The sequence below is a fragment of the Oryx dammah genome, unplaced genomic scaffold (assembly GCF_014754425.2).
Source record: "Oryx dammah isolate SB20612 unplaced genomic scaffold, SCBI_Odam_1.1 HiC_scaffold_29, whole genome shotgun sequence".
NCBI classification, from domain to species: Eukaryota; Metazoa; Chordata; class Mammalia; order Artiodactyla; family Bovidae; genus Oryx; species Oryx dammah.
In genome coordinates this window covers 97838332-97857520 of record NW_024070213.1, presented here as the reverse complement: position 1 = coordinate 97857520, position 19189 = coordinate 97838332, and the positions used below count along the sequence as shown (strand labels likewise).

General features: G+C 46.7%; 1 protein-coding gene and 1 long non-coding RNA gene across 2 annotated transcripts in view; one reads left to right on the top strand and one right to left on the bottom strand.

Annotated features, from left to right (window-relative positions):
* Positions 1-317: 317 nt before the first annotated feature.
* Positions 318-4916, bottom strand: DUSP6 (dual specificity phosphatase 6). Its single transcript, XM_040234444.1, has 3 exons — positions 3174-4916; positions 2156-2593; positions 318-1108 (listed from the first exon to the last, which is right to left on the bottom strand). Exons 1-3 carry the CDS (start codon positions 3571-3573, stop codon positions 801-803), a joined length of 1146 nt encoding a protein of 381 aa, XP_040090378.1. The 5' UTR covers positions 3574-4916; the 3' UTR covers positions 318-800.
* A 364-nt stretch (positions 4917-5280) lies between these two features.
* LOC120858404 overlaps positions 5281-19189 on the top strand; it is a 30182-nt gene continuing 16273 nt past the window's right edge. The window contains exon 1 of the long non-coding RNA XR_005719856.1: positions 5281-5465. This is a non-coding gene — a long non-coding RNA (uncharacterized LOC120858404). The remainder of the gene's footprint in view (positions 5466-19189) is intronic.

Below are 19189 nucleotides of genomic sequence, written 5' to 3'. Positions count from 1 at the left end.
AGGAGAAAAAAAGTCACAAGGAAGATATATGAGAGAGACTGAAGACTGCACCATAACAAGGTCTCCATGATCATCAAGTGTCCATGAAAATGTCATTCAGAATTGGTAACGTTGAGCATGCTGCAAATATATCCTTTGGATTCAAAAAGAGCAAAAGTTTCCATTGTTTTTAAGTGGCAAACTGCTCTTTCTCCCTTTGGATGATTTCTTTTAAACCCATCAAAGGAAAAACACAGTTCAAACAAACACTATCAAGTGATTTAAGATCAAATATTTACAATCATCAAATGGAATATGAGATTCATTTGATTGATTATTTGTTTTTCTTATTTTTTTTTTTTTTTGCAAACTGATACTACAAATACAGAGCTGAAACCTCTCTTTGGCTCCTCTATATGCAAAACTGAATCGGTCTTCACTGAAGACAATAGAGAATCAGTTCCAGATGCAAAAGAAACAGTCATACAAGGCCCTAAAGAACACATGCTCCTACCCTATCATTTGGTCCTACCCTATGTACCTGGAAGTCCTCAAATCCCAGTCCCTGCAGGGGTAGGCTGTACACAGGGGTGTGGAGCAAACCTACTGCCTCTATCTATACAGCAGGTCCTGTTCTTCCAACAGGAAGGGAGCAAATCTCTCCCTTGGGAATAACCAATTCCATACGTGGTAACCTTGTCTAATACAGACAGCTGGTGTCCTGTTGACACCTGGTGCCACATACAAAGAAAGCAGCCTGGCTGATGCTGCTAAGAGAAACTGCTAAAGATCGGCTGGACACATCCCCGTGAGGGGGGCCTTCACGTGGATTGCAGAGAGTCCACCTGGTAGACATTCTGGTTGGAGGGCGTGGTGAAATAGAGCTGCTGTGTGGGGACGCGGTTGTCACAGGGGCTACTCAGTCCCAGCGTCCTCTCGAAGTCCAGGAGCTGGCCCATGAAGTTGAAGTTGGGAGAGATGTTGGATTTCTTCATCTTCACAATGTCATAAGCATCGTTCATCGACAGATTGAGCTTCTGCATAAGGTAAGCCACAGTCACAGTGACCGAGCGGCTGATGCCAGCTAAGCAATGCACCAGGACGCCACAGTTTTTGCCCCGGGCTTCATCTGTAAACAGAAAAAGAAAGGGAAAAATATCAGTGGACCAAAAATCCCCCTTTGTGAACGATCAGTCTAAAACCTGAGTAATAATAATACTAAAGATTAAAAAATAATTGTGTGTGGCAGCTGAGCCCTGCAGGCAGCAGAAAATGTATCACTGAGCTAAAACATGTACACTGGGCACAATTACATATTTCAGATATTTTCTGAAAAGGGAGCTTTTGTATTAAGTTTCTGCCAACACAAAACCCCTTAATGTGTGCATTCTTTGCCTCAGCATGTGAATACCAGAAACCCTGCAATATGGTCGTGAATGCCTTTTATACAGACAAGCAGACTGCAAGGGTCTATTAAATTATTCTCCAACTGTTGTGCAGCTAACAATGGAGGTATTCAGGCATTTCAAAAAAGAGAGAGGGAAGTCACAGGGGACAGCCCATTAGGAGGAACAGGATGTCGACATGGCCTGAAAATGAGTTCCTTTGTAATAGGAAATGCATTACAATGCCTGGAGATTCGCTTCTCCAGGCTTTCAGCCCACAGTTCTTCCTGCTGGGCTCAGGTTACCCTCACTGTCTCACTGTGAACCAGTATCACAGTAACATTCAGTTGGATTACAGCATCTCGCATTCAGAGCTTTCCAACAACTAACTTGGTGTCCTAAAACAACTCCCAGGTCGGGCTTTTAAAATTATAAAGTCATGCTAGGATTCCTGTCTACCAAGAGTACTTCTATCTGGCCCTCCTCCAGTCCAAAGACGGTGGGAAAATCCTGCTGTCTACGTACAAATGACTCCTCTTTCAAATGACTGGAGTCAATCAAAAAACAGACAAAATTTGCAATAACCTGTGGTCTGCAACCTTGTCAAAGGGCACTTTTTTTTTTTTTTTAAAAGAAGAAGATATATCAGAATCAAGAACGGTCCTGGAACATTTGAGACCTGCAGTCCCACAAATTAGCACGCAGCCAGAAAGATGAACAGCTTAAACTCTTAAGAATGGTGAGGAATTCTGCGTTTAAAAGTCGGAGGAAGAATTGTTCATTAGTCTCACCTATGAAAGAAATGGCCTCAGGGAAAAACTGGGACAGGTTTTGGCTCCAGTGATCCGAGATAGGGATCTGCTTGTATTTGAACTCTCCTGCATTCTCAAAGAGATTCGGCAAGTTGGGGGTGACGTTCAAGATGTACTTGATGCCAAACTCCTCCAACACGTCCAGGTTGGTGGAGTCCTTGGCACAGCCCAAATAGAGGAAGGGCAAGATCTCCACAGGGAAAGAAGGCTGACTGTTGGACAGCGGGCTGCCATCCGAGTCCGTTGCACTATTGGGGTCTCGGTCAAGGTCAGACTCAATGTCCGAGGAGGAGTCGGAGCTGATCCGCAGGCCCCCGAGCCCCAGCACTGGCAACGGTGGCGAGCTGCTGCTACACGAGCCGTCTAGATTAGTCTCGCAGTGCAGGGCGAACTCGGCTTGGAACTTACTGAAACCACCTGCCAGGAGGAGAAAAACAATCATGTAACCCGAGATCCCGTAGTAGTTTTCACAGCTTTGAGAGCCGCAGCCACACGCAGAAACACACCACAGAACCCTACCGACGCCCCTACACGCGAAACCAAATATAAGAGAAAGACACTTAAATGTGCGCCCTTGGGAACAGAACGAACGGGCCCGCCTCCCCTGGGAACCCTCATTCTTTTGAATCCGGAAATGCACAAAATGGCAACTTTTCCGAATATCTTGAAGGGTTAGAAGGTGCCAACCTGCACCACAACCGTCCTGCAAAATCTGAATCAAAAATCGAACGACAGAAAGTAGGGAAATGTGGAGGACATTTCGGCTAGGAAGCAGAGGTGGTTGGAAAGAAATGGCCCAAGAGTGCGGCCGGAAGCGGGCCGGTTCCTCGCGGGCCAAGCTCGTGGGTGCGGGACGCGCGAGGTTCGCAGCCGGGGGACAGGCAGACAACCCCTGGCGCAGCAGTGGATTCAGAAGCACCGGCCGAGCGCCCGGCCTGCAGCCCGCAGCCCGGTGTCCTCTGCCTGGCCCCCCTGCGCAGAGGTCCCCGGCTCGTACCTTCCAGGTAAAACGCCCGGCATCCCTCGTCCTTAAGCTTCTTGAGCAGCAGCCCGAGCACCGATTCGCCGCCCGTATTCTCGTTCCAGTCGCTGCTGCTCTCATCGTAGAGCACCACAGTATCGGTGCCGCAGCGCCGGGTGAAGCGGTCCCGATCCTCGCCGCGCGTGAATAGCGCGCGCACCGGCAGGTTGCCCTTCTGCAGGCGCCGCAGCATGATCCCCGGGATGGCCACGTTGATGGCGGACTCGATATGGGACGACTCGTACAGCTCCTGCGGCCGGCAGTCCATCAACAGCAGCCGCTCGTTGCCCAGCTCCAGCTGCTCGTTGAGCCACGCCACCGTCTTGCTGATCGCCATTTCCGACGCGAAGGGCACGGGTCTGAGCGTATCTATCATGGGGGTCGAGCTGCCGGAGAGGGCGGAGTGCCTATCAGATGCTCCTCGGGGCAGGCAGAGGCCGAGCGCGCCGCGGGAAGCCGCCGCTCTCGGAGCGGGGTTGGAGTCCACCTCGCTCTTCCCAAGCCGGGATAGCGGTTGGGGCAGGCGAGACCGAAGTGAAGCCGGCGGTTCCCTCTGCACCCGGCTGCAGCCGCTCGTTCTCGGTGTCAATGAATCTCTCTGAATGAAGCTGCCCAGACAGTTTTGTTCCTCCAGGGTGAATGAAATCCAATTAATTCGGACTCCGTGCTACTAAGAAGGGAGGAAAGAAAAGAAAGACCAGCGGCTCCTAATCCCTCCCTCCAAGACTGCACCTCAAATCCACCCGGCCGTCTTTCTCTTAGGATTATTCAAACCTCGATTGCTCACTCTCCCCTGGCCTCGGCGCTCGCACACCCCCTGCGCGAGGCAGCTCCTCAATGGATACAAACAGCGAGCGTCTCAATGGATACATTCTCCGGGCCAGCCAATGAGCGCTCTGCGGAAGGGGCTGTTGCCGTGGGGACGGGCCGGCTGGAACAGGTTGTGTTGATGAATTGTTAATGAGTTTGTCATTCACAAAAACGGAAAGGAATTTCCGCTCCGGATAAGCCCCAGTGCAAACAAGCTGCAACAGCGGGCTCCGCGGGAGGAAGGAGAAAGAAGAGGAGGCGGCGGCGGAGGAGGAGCGGGGCACACAAACCAGGGCACTTCAGTTGTCTCATGTTTCCTTCTGTTGAGAGTTCACACTTCGCGTCGGAACTTTTGCGCACAAATGGTGCAATTAGCGGGCACAAAAACCCTTGTTCGCGACGCCTGTGAGCGCAAACTAGCTTTAGGGAAACTTGTGCTGACTTTTTCCCTTTTCTTCCCTTTAAACTCATTTGCACTGGAGTTCCACCATTGCCCCCCCTCCCCCCGCCTTAGGCAGTGTGTGTGGCATTTGTTTGCCAGTTTTAAAAGCCCAGCTCTGTTTGCTCTGATGTTCTTTTAGCCGAGGCTCTGTTGGGGCTGGTAAACTGCCTGGGCTTTAGTGACCGATGAGGTGTTAAATGCTAATCCAACATCTTTTGAAACAAACCAGGATTTTGTTGAAACATTTTTAAGCAAGCAATCAAATGCTTGGAAGTCCAGATAATAGGAAGCAAGCCTTAAAAAAACAAACAAAACAGCGTTTTAATTTCTTAAAAACCAGTGGAGACTGCAGGAACAAAGTCGTTGGGCAGTCTGATGCTTTTATTTCTCTGGGGCAGCGTGGGGCGTTATAAGCCATTGTTCTGGGGATCCAAGCACCCCCTCCCCGGTCCCCGCCGTCACCCACTGCGCGCAACAGCGGGCTGGGTGGTAGTGCTCGTTAATCATTTCTGAGCAGCGAGCTCAGCTTCCAGACACAGGAGCCTCCCTGGAGGAGCTGCCTGGATGAGGTGCACCGAGGCACGCGGAGCCGGGCAGGCTGTCCCCACCACCCGCAAAGCGTGGGGAAGTCCTCCCGCAAGGCCTGCAGGCTGCGGGGGCTCAAGTTGGGCTTGGCGATTGGTTTACTGTAGACCAAGGCATGTCAGAACGGAGCCACCCCGACAACCCGCGCCGGGTCAGCCCCTTCCTTCCCGGGGCAGCAACCCCCTCCCTTGCAAGTCGCGGGGCACTGGCGAAACACTGCCCCCTCCTGCGCGTTGCGTTCCTCGTGAGCACCCGCCGCCTCCGCAGCCCAGTTCAGCTGGCGCCGAGCGTCTAGGGACCCGGGGACCGGTGGGGGGCCGAGTGTGGGACTTTGGGGCGGGTATGCGGCGAGGAGTGCATGCCGGGTTCCCTGTTCCAGAGGCGACCTGAGGATTCTGGGGAACGTCTCTGCCGCGCTGCATAGCCAGCAGGTAATTGGGGAGGTGCTGGCCAGACCAGCGCGGGTGGGGGCCGCGGCGGCGGCGGGGAGGAACATTCCCAGCGCGCACAATCATATTGTCATATGAAAGTACCCGAGCCTGCAGCTCCCGAGCGGAAAACCACCTGTGTGCGGCCGGCGCGGCGCGCAGCGGGTGGGGGTGGGGAGTTGCGGCCGGGGGTGGGGAGTTGCGGCCGGAAGGCGCGGCCCCAATCCGGCCGCCCCTCCCTAACCCCGGGCGGAAAGAGGCCGCGCATTGTCCCGTCGCCGCCGCAGCCGGAGAGGCGGAAGCGGAGGCAGCGGCTCGGCTGGGAGCGGCTTTTCCGAGCGCCCTCGCGGCGCTCTGCGCCCACCGCGGATATCGCCGGGGGCACCTGAGGTTCCGGGGTCTCCCCAAGCTAGACGCCCTGCACCCACGGGCCTGCCTGCTGACGCCCCCGCTCCAATTTGCATCTTTAGTCACCCGCCTCTTCCCTGGTTTGGAGAATGTAGGCTTAAAAAAAAAAAAAAAAAAAAAGGCGGCTGGTAGGCCCAGGTTGCCAATTTTGGAGCTTTGCTGCGATCTGGCCGCCCCTGGAGGAGCGTGCTGGGAGAAGGTGGGGGTTGCTGCGCTCCTCTCCCTGCGCCTTTTTCGGGCATCCAGTGGAACAGAACTCGGATATTTCACTGGATACTATCCGGTTCGAGCTGGAGGAGGCCTGCGCGGGAGGTGACGCCTCCGACCCGCGCCCACCTGTTGCTGATGTCCCTTTCTGTTAATAGGACCTGGAGGCCAGGAGGGGAGAGGCAGGATACCCTGCCGCGGAACTGAGACGGGCAAAATCTTTCAGCCCAAGCCCTCCAACAGTAAAGGCAGGGAGAGAAGTTGATTTCCATTTAACCATTTTAAAAGTGCAGTTACCTGAGCCTGGGCATCAGCCTGGGGTGATGGTCGCAACACTTCTCAAACTTGAAACATTTAGCTTTGCCCATGCTTCTGAACCCTTCAGCTCCTCTCTAGGCATTTTATAGAATGGTCTTCTCACCGTTGGGTCCGAAAAAGTGCGGTGTTAAAAAAAAAAAAAAAGCGAACTCCGGGAATTGGTGATGGACTGGGAATCCTGGCGTGCTGCAGTCCATGGGGTCGCAAAGAGTCGGAGACGACTGAGTGACTGAATTGAACTGACTTGAAAGAAAGGGCCCCTGGAGTGGCGACGGGCCGGGTTTGAAGGGGTCTGTCCCCACTCCTTCCTAAATGTGCGACGTTGATTATATCCTCTACCTTTTTAAGCTGTAGTCTTCCACGTTGGCATAAGGAAATTGATAGAATCTCTGTGATGATTGAAAAGTTAAAGTGAGATGCCCTAAGATGTTGTTGGTGTGTCATTAAGCGTTGGTATTATTTTGATCTTTCTGAATTTGGAACCTGCAGAATGGACCCAGTCCTTTCCATCCCAACGATGCTGTGTGAGGCCTAAGAGCCTGCCTGGAATTCCCTAGTCTCAGGAGAAATCCTCTGAGGAACTGCGCTAAGCAGTGTAATCCATCGCGATTCAGATGTCAAGAAAAGCACGTGCTATTAAAGACCGGCACCAAAATCCTTTAAACCGGTTAAATACAAAATATACCCAGCTACCTTTCTAACTTCTCCCTACTGCTCCCTACTGCTCCCCTCTTAAACACTCTGTACACTAAGCTGATAGAATTGAAGTAATAGGGGTAATGGCCATTTACCACACATTGGGCATGGTCTTATTACGTACAGTATTTCAGAAAACCCATGCACGTTATTCCCATTTACAGAGATTAAGGAATTTGCCCGAGGTCAGAGAGTAGCAAATGGTGGGGTGGGGATTTGAGGTATGACTCTTTACAGACCCTTAAGGATTACCATGTACCATATTAGAAGGTTGTGGAGACCGCACCCACCACACTTCGTTATTCCTCCTGAAGTTTGAAGAAATCAAGGTCTGCACTTGTGAACTGAATTTTGGTTACCAGGCTTTTCTGGGCTTCGTGTATTATGTTGCTCCTTCCTCACAGATGTCAAGGATCAAAAGTCAGGCTCCTGCCCTTCCTGCTCCTTTTACATCTGGTGGTTTTCTTTGACTTCATACATCTCTTCATCATTCAATCATTCAATAAATGCCCATCTAGCTTTCTTGGAGTGTGTCTTGGATGCTTATCCTCACAGCTACCATTACTGACGTGTGTTGGTGTAGCACCCCAGGACCTGAGTTCAAATCTTAGCTCTGTCTCTTAAGTAATAGTTTGACAGAGGAAAGTCATTTAGCCACTCTGGGCCTCCATTCATTCATTCACTCATTTATTCATTTACTCTGGATTCCAGGAAGGCAATAGTGAGTAAAACAGGGAAGAATCCTGTCCTCCTGGAGCACACGTTTTAGTGAGGACAATAAACAAATAATTATACAGCATATTAAAAAGGGAAAGTGCTACAGTGAAAAATAAATCAAGGAAAGGAATTCAGCAGTATGTAAAATGGGCGATAGTTAGGCCCACCCCGAACAACTGTGAGGGTTAGGGACAGTCAAGATGACACAAAAAGGCACAAAGTAGGTACTCAATAGATGATGCTTTTTAAAATCACTGCTACATTTCTGCATAAAGCTGATTGGCTGTTGCTGGTTATCCTGCTTTGAATCTCATTCTGGCCCTGTAGCCAGGGTTCCCAGGAAAAGCTCTCTCAGGAGAATTCCAGTGACTGTGAGAACCACAGGCTTCCTTACTTCCAGAGGCCGCAGTTCCCTGCTTAGGGTATCAATCACATATGGAAGACTGTGTTTAAAGTTTGCAGAATATGGCTGGTCATCTCTGACCCATTTTCACAAGGGCACAGAAACAGTTTCATAGATCCTGCCGTCCCTCTGCGTGTGTGTTTGTGCATGCAACGAGCACCTGTGCTGAATTCTTCCTCATATTTCCCCCTGGGAAGTTCCTTAAAATCTTTTGGCTATAAACGTTTGCTTGGTTATTGGAGAAGCATTCCAACTTGGCAGGAATTTTCCTGCATTTGAGAACACTTGTGATTTATGAGACCTAAAAGGGTTGGTATGACCTTTAATCTTCTTGGAGTAATCTCTGTAAGTACAGTGACATTTATTAACACATCATGTGAAAATAGTTAAACAGATTTTCACCTAATATGGAGAGCGTGTTTTGGAAGATCAAACTTAAAATGGAGCCTTCTGGCATATCCAGGATTCGGTGTTTTTAGAGGTCCTGGGGAGGCCTTCAAAGTGACAGTCGAGTGAAGTCAGAGAAAGACAAATATCATATGATAGTGCTTATTTGTGGAATCTAAAAAAGAAAAACAGGTACAAATGAATTTATTTACAAAGCAGAAGTAGAGTCACAGTTGTAGAAAACAAACTTATGGTGAGGAAAGGGGAAGGGAGGGATAAATTGGGAAATTGGGATTGACATATACACACCACGATATATAAAGTATATAACTAATAAGAACCTGCTTTATAGCACAGGAAACTCTCCTCAATACGCTAATGATTTTTTAGGAAAAGCATCTGAAAAGAGTGGATATATGTACGCTGCTGCTGCTGCTGCTAAGTCGCTTCAGTCGTGTCCGACTCTATGCGACCCCATAGACGGCAGCCCACCAGGCTCCCCCGTCCCTGGGATTCTCCAGGCAAGAACACTGGAGTGGGTTGCCGTTTCCTTCTCCAATGCATGAAAGTGAAAAGTGAAAGTGAAAGTGAAGTCGTGTCCGACTCTTCGAGACCCCATGGACTGCAGCCTACCAGGCTCCTCCGTCCATGGGATTTTCCAGGCAAGAGTACTCGAGTGGGGTGCCATCGCCTTCTCCGGATATATGTATATGTATAACTAATTCACTTTGCTATATGTCTGAAATTAACACACCATTATAAATCAACTATACTCCAGTAATTTTTTTTTAAGTGACAGTCAGTGCCTTTCAGGGTAGCTAAACCTCAGAACAGAATTTAACTGCGTTTGAAAAATGTGCTTTAAATAATCTGACTGTAAATAAAGGGCATATGGGTTCACAGGGCTTCCCAGGTGGCACTGTGGTAAAGAACCTACCAGGCCAGTGCAGGAGACAGGGGTTCAGTCCCTGGGCTGGGAGGATCCCCTGGCGGCGGAAATGGCAACCCACTCCAGTAGTCCTGCCTAGGAAATCCCATGGACAGAGGAGCCTGGCAGGCTGCAGTCCATGAGGTCGCGAAAAGTTGGATGTGACTGAGCACACACAGGAGGTTCACAGACTTATGCTGAGCTTTCCTGACAGTTGCCTCAAAAAGACAGAAGCTTATGTCAGAACAGCAGGAACTGTAGAAGAGGCCCAAATCTCTGACAATAGGAAACCCAGGTAATATACAATGATGGGCTGTGCATGGAGAAAACCAAAGGGAGTTTCACATATGAGCTCCGAACTAAAATACCATGACTGCAAATCTGGGTTTGCCAGCTTACCGCTTCCAGTGTTGCAGCTCTTGCAGCTTGCCCTCGGCTCAGCTGCAGGGAGCTTATTCAAGGGGTCTGCGGGATCTTACTGAAGGCAGGTTAGCAATTTCCCCAAGCAACGCAGCACTGAAGGGAAAGGCGGGAGAGCTTAGATGGTGACTGACAAACAGCTGGAGTTCCAGAGTCACATCCACAGTCACGTGGAGGGGCAGGCGGAGCTTTCCTATAAGAGAGATGCTGCTTCCTCACCTTGCCGGAATGACACAGCCTGAAGTGAGACAGGAACTCCTGCGAAGTTCAGACCTTGACCCCAATTGGGCAAAGCTTTTAAAGCTTAGGTCTTTATCATCTTTCATCTGTTTCTGTTTCCCATCATCTGATGGAATGCCCATTAATGTACTTTCTGGATCCTACAGAGATATATCAAGAATATTGAACATGTCTTTGAACATAACTCTGTAACCTTGAACCTAACTTCGGAAATTAGTTTCTAGTAAGGAAATTCACGTAAAGCCAGCAGTGTTGATTTCTTCCTTCAGATGCTTTTGTTCTTTTCCTCCCAAGGGGAAAACATTCATTGATTTTTCCCTCTCATCCTTTATCAGTTTTTTGAGCTCCCCCCCCCCCCCGTGTCGCATAGCATGTAGGATCTTAATTCCCAGAGCAGGGATCGAACTTGAGCCCTCTACAGTCAAAGCACTGAGTCTTAACCACTGGATCACCATGGATCCGCTTACCCTTTATTTTTACAAAGTGGGAAATGTAAAAGCGCATGTCAATACATATGCTAGAAATCATCAGGGGGTCGGCATCTCTACGTCAGCAGCACAGCCAAGTTCGTTTTCTGTTGGTTTCTTTTCAGTTTTCCTTTTTGTTTTGGGAAAGGAACGACGGCACTTTGCTTCCCCTTGTACTATTTCCGAAGCCTCAGCAAGGATCTTTGGTGAGAAATTAGGCCTTCCGGGGAGATGAGGGCCTATATGTATTCATCTTTGCAGAACCTTCCCTGGCCTAGGCATGGGACCTCATGTCTGAAGGACCCTGCACGCTGGCCGTGCTCCATCCACATGCAGAACATTTGCCTCGCAGCTCCTTATGTGGGCCACATTTCCCCGGGAGACTGTTTTCCTCATCTTGCGTTCCTTTATTTATGCAGGTGTGAGCAGTACAAGTAGCTGTTGTGTAAGAGAACTAATTATTTTTCTAAGTAGGTACTATTTCCTGCCAGCCTGTTTTTGCCTCAGCAGTCAATGGAAACGGTTGTGTGTCCACAACGCAAGGACTGCTTTAGCTCTGTTGATCACACGTAAGAACTCACTGATTCCCCAAGAACATATTAGTGGAACTCCAGAGGCCTCCAGTCTTCAGCCTGCTCCAGTCCTGCTTTGGGCCATTTGGTGAGCTAATTACAAAAGTTGTATTTGCATATTCCGTGAAAATAACAACATAAAGCTACAGTTGACTCTACATCAAGCTTTGTGCATGTTCAGTCTAACTACCCTGGTAATTCTGCATAGCAGGAATACTGTTATCACAGTTTTATAGTGGGGAGGGCTGGCCTCAAATATCAGGTCATTACCCTGGAATTCAAATACCTCAGTCCCTTCAAAGCCTCTTTTGTACACCTTACTCCCTGCCTGATAAGAGTGACTTCATACAACCTGTCATAAAAGAGCAGCGTCTACTGTGTTTGTTCAGTTTGATCTTGCAGGTAAAGACTGGAAGTTCTAGAGTCAGACCAACTTGGATTCTAAACCTTCCTAGCATGTGACTCTGAAGGAAATCACATAATTGTCTTATACCTCAGTTTCCTTATCTCTGAAGTGAAGATAGTTTATCAGAGGACTGTTGTGATAAATGAGTTATATTTGTAAAAGGGTTAGAATAGTCCCGAAGCAATACTAATTCATTGATAGGTACCTGTTTTTATTATTCACACACACACATACAGCTCTTAATAAATGTTTATTAACCTCTCTGAAAAGGGATCATATCATGAGAAACAATACAGTGTCAGTTCTGTTCTTAGAAATAGAAAAAAAATATTCATGCAAGATTCTGAAAGAAAAATGTTAAAGAACAGAGCCCATTGCCTTACCACCCCTTTTAGTGGCTACTGTAAGCAGCCTAGATTTCAAGGTGCCTAGAGATCTGGATAAATAAATTGGGGAGCTTGGGGACATTGGTTGTCTCAGAGGGACTTCCCAGCAGTCTGGGACTCCAGCAGGCACTCTTCCCCTCCATCTCGGATGGCTCACAGCCATTCCCATTGCCTGCACAGTCTTGCTCTTCACTCACTAAGCTGTGTCCAACTCTTTGCAACCCCGTGGACTGTAGCCTGCCAGACTCCTCTGTCTATGGGATTTCCCAGGCCAGAATACTGTAGTGGGTTGCCATTTCATTCTCCAGGGGAATCTTCCTGACCCAAGGATCGAATCTTCTTACAGATTCTTTCCCACTGCGCTATCTTGCAATCTCCCTGCACAATCTACAGGAGGCAAATAGGAAATCTACTGGCCGAAGCAAAGCAGCCATCCTCCATGATCTGGGTTTGTTGTTGCTGATGAGAGCACCCATTTATATACTCAAGGTTTTAAGGCCTCCTGCACCTAAGAAGCCTCCTCTGGGAAGCTCCTTCCTTCCTTTATGTCTCGCCTGGCAGGAGCTTTTCAGGTAGAGGGAGAAGGAGCTGAGTCAGAACTGAGAATGAGAGCCACTCTCCCATGAATGGGAGGAATCTTCCATTTGTGGGTGAAGGGTGATTTTGCTAAGGCCGCATGGGAGAAGCACACCTCGCCTTAAGTAAATGGGCCACCTGCTCAGCACACTTTCTATAGTAATTTTTGCACATGCGTGATTTCAAAGTTATTTTTGTTAAATGTCTGACAAATGTGCTTTGTGTGTGTGTGTGTGTGTGTGTGTGTGTGTGTGTGTGTAAGTTTGTCAAGTTTTTCTGGAGCCATCAGAAATTTTAGATTCTTTTCAAAAGTCTAAACCCTTGCTTGGCCGTGCCCCTCCCTCCCTCACCCTACCCCCTCCCTCCCCCACCCTACCCCACTCCCTCCCCCACCCTACCCCTCTTCCTCCCCGACCCTACCCCCCTCCCTTTATCCACCCCACTGGCCTGACCAGTTTCCCAGAGACAAAGCCTTTATAATGGGGATTTCTCTGCCCTTTTGTTAGAGTGTCTATATGGTAATTTCCTTTAGGTAACTCAGTATAGCTCCTGTAGTACTCTAATGCTGTAAAGATGGAGAATTAGCTGTGACATTCTCTAATTACACTCAGTGACCTGTGAGTTGTTTTGTTTTAAATTTGCGTAAAAAAGGTTAAAAAATTATTTCTGTTACTGAAATTGGTGGCACTTGCGATGTGCTATTGTTAGCAGATGCTCCTCTCCCCGTGGTCCCAGAGGGAGAGAGAGAGAAAGGCACTCTGGATAAGAGCCAGGTGGCATGAACGAAGGTTTGGAGGCAAGGACTGCTGTGCATGAGAACTGGAGAGCAGGTGAGCAGTTAGAGAGGGCGTGCCTGCTCAGTCGCTCAGTCGCGTCCCACTCTTTGCGACCCCATGGGCTGTAGCCTGCCAGGCTCTGTCCATGGGATTCTCCAGGCAAGAATACTGGAGTGGGTAGCCTTTCCCTTCTTCAGAGGATCTTCCCAATCCAGGGACCAAACCCAGGTCTCCCGCATTGCAGTCGGATTCTTTACCATCTGAGCCACCAGGGAAAGCCCCCCAAATACCAGACTGGGTAGCCTACCCCTTCTCCAGGGGTCTTCCCGATCCAGAAATTGAACCCACGTCTCCTGTGTTGCAGGCGGATTCTTTACTCACTGAGCCACATGGAAAGCCCTATAAAGGACACAGAGGCAAAGAAAGAGGAAAGGGAGATTAAAGCCAGGTGGACCTGGGCTTTGGATGTCCTGCTAAGGAGTCTGGAATTTTTATTTAGGTATGGACAGAGGAGCCTGGAAGGCTGCAGTCCATGGGATCGCTGAGGGTCGGACATGACTGAGCGACTTCACTTTCACTTTTCACTTTCATGCATTGGAGGAGGAAATGGCAACCCACTCCAGTGTTCTTGCCTGGAGAATCCCAGAGACGGGGGAGCCTGGTGGGCTGCTGTCTATGGGGTCCACAGAGTCGGACATGACTGAAGCCACTTAGCAGCAGCAGCAGTGAGAAGTCATCACAGATATTTATACGTGTGACGTGATTTCGGAATATGGTTCTGTTAACAAAAGGAGTGAGTAGACTGGAGGAGAGAGAGAAACTGGGGGCAGGAAAACCAATTAGGAAGCAATTGCAATTGTTCAAGAAAATGATGCTCTTCACCACAATAGTTCTGTTCCTAAAATAATGAACTAATCATCTTGCTTTGTTTTATTCTTCTTATTTCTGGGGCTAGAAAAATCACTTAGCCCTTCTGTGACTCAAAATCCCTCCCTATTAATAGAAGATGACAAAATCCTTATCTTACCTCACACCAGGAGGTACTGAGAGATGCTTGTACTTGTAGCCAGGAAAGGGGGGGAAACGTTCTTTTAAATGCCAGTGATGTCATTTCTCTCCAGGAGAGAAACTGCCTTTTGCCTCTTTTTATTATGAAAATTTCAGACCTGCAGAAAAGTTGAAAGTGGAGTAAAAACATCCTAGTTAAGTTTCTGGAGAAGTTCTGCTACTCAAGAAGCGGTGTTTCTAATACATGCAAAAAGTGGGGTTACAAACACTGTTCCTTAAAGTGAAGTTTTGTAAATAAATAAATGAATGCGGCTTCTGTCCCTCATAGTTTTCATTAGAAACAAAATTTTAAGGGATTAGTCCTATTGCTGCAATGGAGGTGGAGGGGTGTCCCTTATCTGTAGACAGAGCTAAACATGGTTATTTAAGTGGAGAATTGGGCATATTGCTTTCAGGTAGTGTTTGGGGCTCCTGGAGGCTGGCCTGGTAGCAGAGGACACCTGGCTGTGCCTTTTCCACCTGCTCCCAGAGTCTCTCTGACAACAAGATGTCCATTTCACTGCCCTGAACCATAGCAGACTTCTCTCCTCTTTTTGGAAAAATATCATCGGTATCTGTTGCAGAATGCAGTACAGATTGAAAATGCTTTACGTTTTGTCAAAATGACTGTTTTCTACTGTTCAGAGAATCCATGCTTGATATCTCTGATGAGTTGGGGCAAGGTCTTCTGAGGGGTAAAAGAGTAAATCACATGGGGACACTCCCCTCAAGTAGGTTACAGCTGGGACCATGAGCTAAGAGAGACTGTGGCAGAGGTAGCCTCAATGTAGTCTTAGTATCAAGTTCAAGATCCAAAAGGATGGTGGTGGGACAGATGGAGTCCCACCAACACAGGACGGGAAGATTTAGACTTACAATGAGGAACTCCAAAAATCTTCATTTTATATATGAAAACTAAGTGATTATAGAATGATGTAATAAGAAGATATGGCAGGAAGGCATAAGAAGAAGATAATATACAGTACTTTCTAAGGTACACTTACATAAGGAAGAAGTGATTAGTTCTCCAAAATGGAAATATTTGCTCTGGTACAGTAAATTTCTGTTTCATTTGTTCTCTCTTACGATGCATTTATTGGAAAACTTAAAGGCAAAATTCATCACCAAGCAATTGGGAGATTACAAATTACAGAAGAATAACTTAACTTTTTAAAGCTTGCACAAATTAGGTCTTATTTTAAGGGCAGTTTAAATATCACAATATCAGTTATCAAGATGTGAAAAAACATGGAAGGAAATTAAATGCATGTTGCTAAATGAAAGAAGCACATCTGAAAAAGGGTACAAACTGCATGATTCCCACTATATGACACTCATGAAATGATAAAACTACTGAGACAGGGAAAAAATCAGTGATTGGTAGAGGTTGTAGGGAGAGAGGGGTGAATTGGTGGAGTACAGAGGATATTTAGGGCAGTGAAACTATTTTGTACAGTATTAAAATGGTGGATACGTATCAGTATATATTTCTTAAAAGTCACAGAATGTACCGAACTGAGAGTGAATCCTTATTTAATTTGTGGACTTTTGGTGATAATGACATCTCATTATAGGTTCATGGCTTCTAACAAATGGACCACTCTGGTGGGGGATATTGGTAATGGGGGAGGCTGTACACGTGAGTATATGGGAAACCTCCTGCTCCGTTTTGCCCTAAATGGAAAACTGCCCTGAATAAAGTTTATTTTAAATAAATAAAGCTTATTTTAAAATAAATGAAAAAATAATGTGTATGTTGCTTCCAGTTGACTTGGAACAACAGAATATAGTTTTCTCATGAATTAGATGAAAGCTCCCTTTCAAATGTCTACATATACAGTTTTTCCTCCTCTTAAAAAAATAAATATAATTGACATATTTGGATAGATAATACTCAGACTTCCCTGGTAGCTCAGACAGTGAAGAATCCGCCTACAGTGTGGGAGATCTCGGTTCAATCCCTGGGTTGGGAAGATCCCCTGGAGGAGGGCACGGCCACCCACTCTAGTATTCTTGCCTAGAGAAGCCCATGGGCAGAGCAGCCTGGCGAGCTACAGTCCATGGGGTCACAAAGAGTCAGACAGGACTGAAGCGACTTAGCACACACAAATAGTCTTCCGTTGCGTGAGCACAGCATGGTTTATTTATGAAGTCTTCCTGTCAGTGGGCATGGTGGCTCCTCATAATCTTTTTTACCAGTGCAAGCAATGACTGCAGTGAATATGCTTTTATACACTTATCCACTTTGTGTATGAGTATGTTTGTGGGATACGTTGTTAAATGTAGAATTGCTTGGTAAAGAGTATGCAAGTATATAATTTGGCTTCTCATCACCCAAATGCCCCTTTCTGAGACTGTATAGTTTGCATTCCTACCACTACTATATTTTTTCATACCTTAGCTGATGCACTGTGCTGTCAAACCTATTGCCAATCTGACAGATGAATCTTGATAGCTCATGGCAACTTTAACTTCCATTTCTCTTACTAAGAGTCAGATCAAGCATCTTGGTACATGTTCAAAGTCTGTTTGAATTTCCTTGTCTTTGAACTATCTACTTATATTTTGTTCCACTCCTTTTTTTTTTGATTGGTAAATAAAATAAAAATCCTATTATTATACCTTATTTTTCAGCCATAATATTGATAGTAGCCACTGAACTTAAAATACCATAACTCAATCATTAGCTTCAAATTAAAAAAAAAATGTAGAGGCCTTTAACAACCCCTGAATTCTCTGATACCTGACTTTTTCTTTCCAGCTCATTCTAAATGCCATCTTATAATGAAAGCTTTTCTCATTCCTCAGGCTTGCTCAGGATCCAAGAGTCCCAGTTTTTGTTTATTTTAATCCCAGAAGAGTGTTTGTCTTAAATTCAGCCTCAGATATTATTATCAATGCAAACCTTCTGAAGAATTTTAACTCATTAAAATAACAGCCTTAATACTCTCTTCCAACATTCATAGACTCTACCTTTCAGTAGCACTAAAAATCTAAGCACCTTTATCCTCACCCCCTTTCTCTCCATAAGAAGATACTATCTGGTTCATTAAATATGAAAGTGAAATATTTTTCACTTTCTCATTTTGGATATGGTTTAAAGTGTCTTGTTTACAATCTTCAAAAATCACATTGCTTTTGGTGTCTGATATTCTCAAACTGTCGATTAAAAGATACATATTTTACCCAAAACAGCATGTCCTGAATCAAAAAGATTTTGATTTTTCCTTTGAAACAGATTTATCGTACATTCATATCAGGAATTTGCTGAGAATGAAATGGAAGGTAAGGATACAAGGAAGACAGAGCGTGGCATCAAAGGTAATACAATGGAGATCTGGAGGTAGGTTTGTAAATGCCAGGCTATATGTAAGAGAAACTGTTTCTAGGTTGTTCTTTCTGTGCCACAGTGCAAGCTTTCTAACCCCGGGGAGGGGTTGGCAGATGTTCCCACCAACCAGGCTGGATAGAAGCAATCAGTTTGAGAAAAGAACTCCTAGTATCCAAGCATCCTGTGGTGAGATGAAACCCACGTACAGGGACGTTAGATTTAGAGAACATATTCTCCACCCAGAGGCACTTCACTGGAGCAGCTCTAGGCAACCTTGATGTAAACTTTAGATCTCTGTTCATTCTTATTAAAAAGAAAATAGACTGTAGGTAGGAGGCTAGACTGAAGATATGATGTGTGGGGTTTTCTTTTTTTAATCATTGTATTAGCCAAATTCCCTAGAGAATAAAACCTACGGCAGAGATTGCTGTGATGGCCCCTGCAATCCCAGGGCTGCAAAAGTGAGACAGAGATGAGACAGGGGAGAAAGGAATGCAGGTACTAGGCAGGCGTGTTGGGGACTGGCCATAAAGTCATGAAGAATTACGAGCCAGTTGCTCATCCTGCAAGTCACTTTGAAACAATCCATCAGATAGAGGTGGGGGTGGAGAAAGGAAGAAGGATTTATCTTCTCGGCCTCCAGTTCCTTGATTCAAAGTTTTAGTCCCCTCACATCTGGGTTGTTACTCAGCCATTTCAGGGAACCATTAGGGAAGCCAGATTCCACATCTTAGCAAGCTTCCTGGAAGAGGCAGGAGGGCAGCAGCCTTCCCTGGGCGTGAGTTTTCTCAGGTCAGATCTGGGCCAGGAACCACTGATGAGGTTCCTGTTATGGCAGGTGAGCTGTGATCCCAGCAGATCCTCACCCCAACCCCCCCAACCCCTCCAGCCCCAGGAGGCTGTCCATTCAGGACCAAGCTGGGGCTAGGGGTCAGGTGAAGCTGGGTGGGACATCCCAAGAACCACACAAATTAGTCGGGTGTGGCCATGTTTATAAATTATGAAGAGTTATTTTAAAGCTTTTGAGGATCCAAGAATTAGTGCTTTTGTGAAGGTTAATATGAAGGACTTTCAGATAAACAAGTCATCACATCATAATGAAGGTGAAAATTCTATTATTTACTACATTTATGATGACAGATGTTTTTTTATGATCACTTAGATTGATTTCTGGGCTGAGTTTACTCATTCTTGATCAGATGACTTTTATGATTAGAGTTGATTCTGGAGGAGTGTTCATTAATTTTAAAAAATGCATTTTACCACAGTTCTTTGTTTCCAAGTGGTATATAATAACTTGTGTTAAGAAACATGGGCTTCCCTCCTGGCTCAGTGGTAAAGAACCCACTTGTCAATGCAGGCGACTCGGGTTCAATTCCTGGGTTAGGAAGACCCCCTGGAGAAGGGAATGGCAACCCACTCCAGTATTCTTGCCTGGGAAA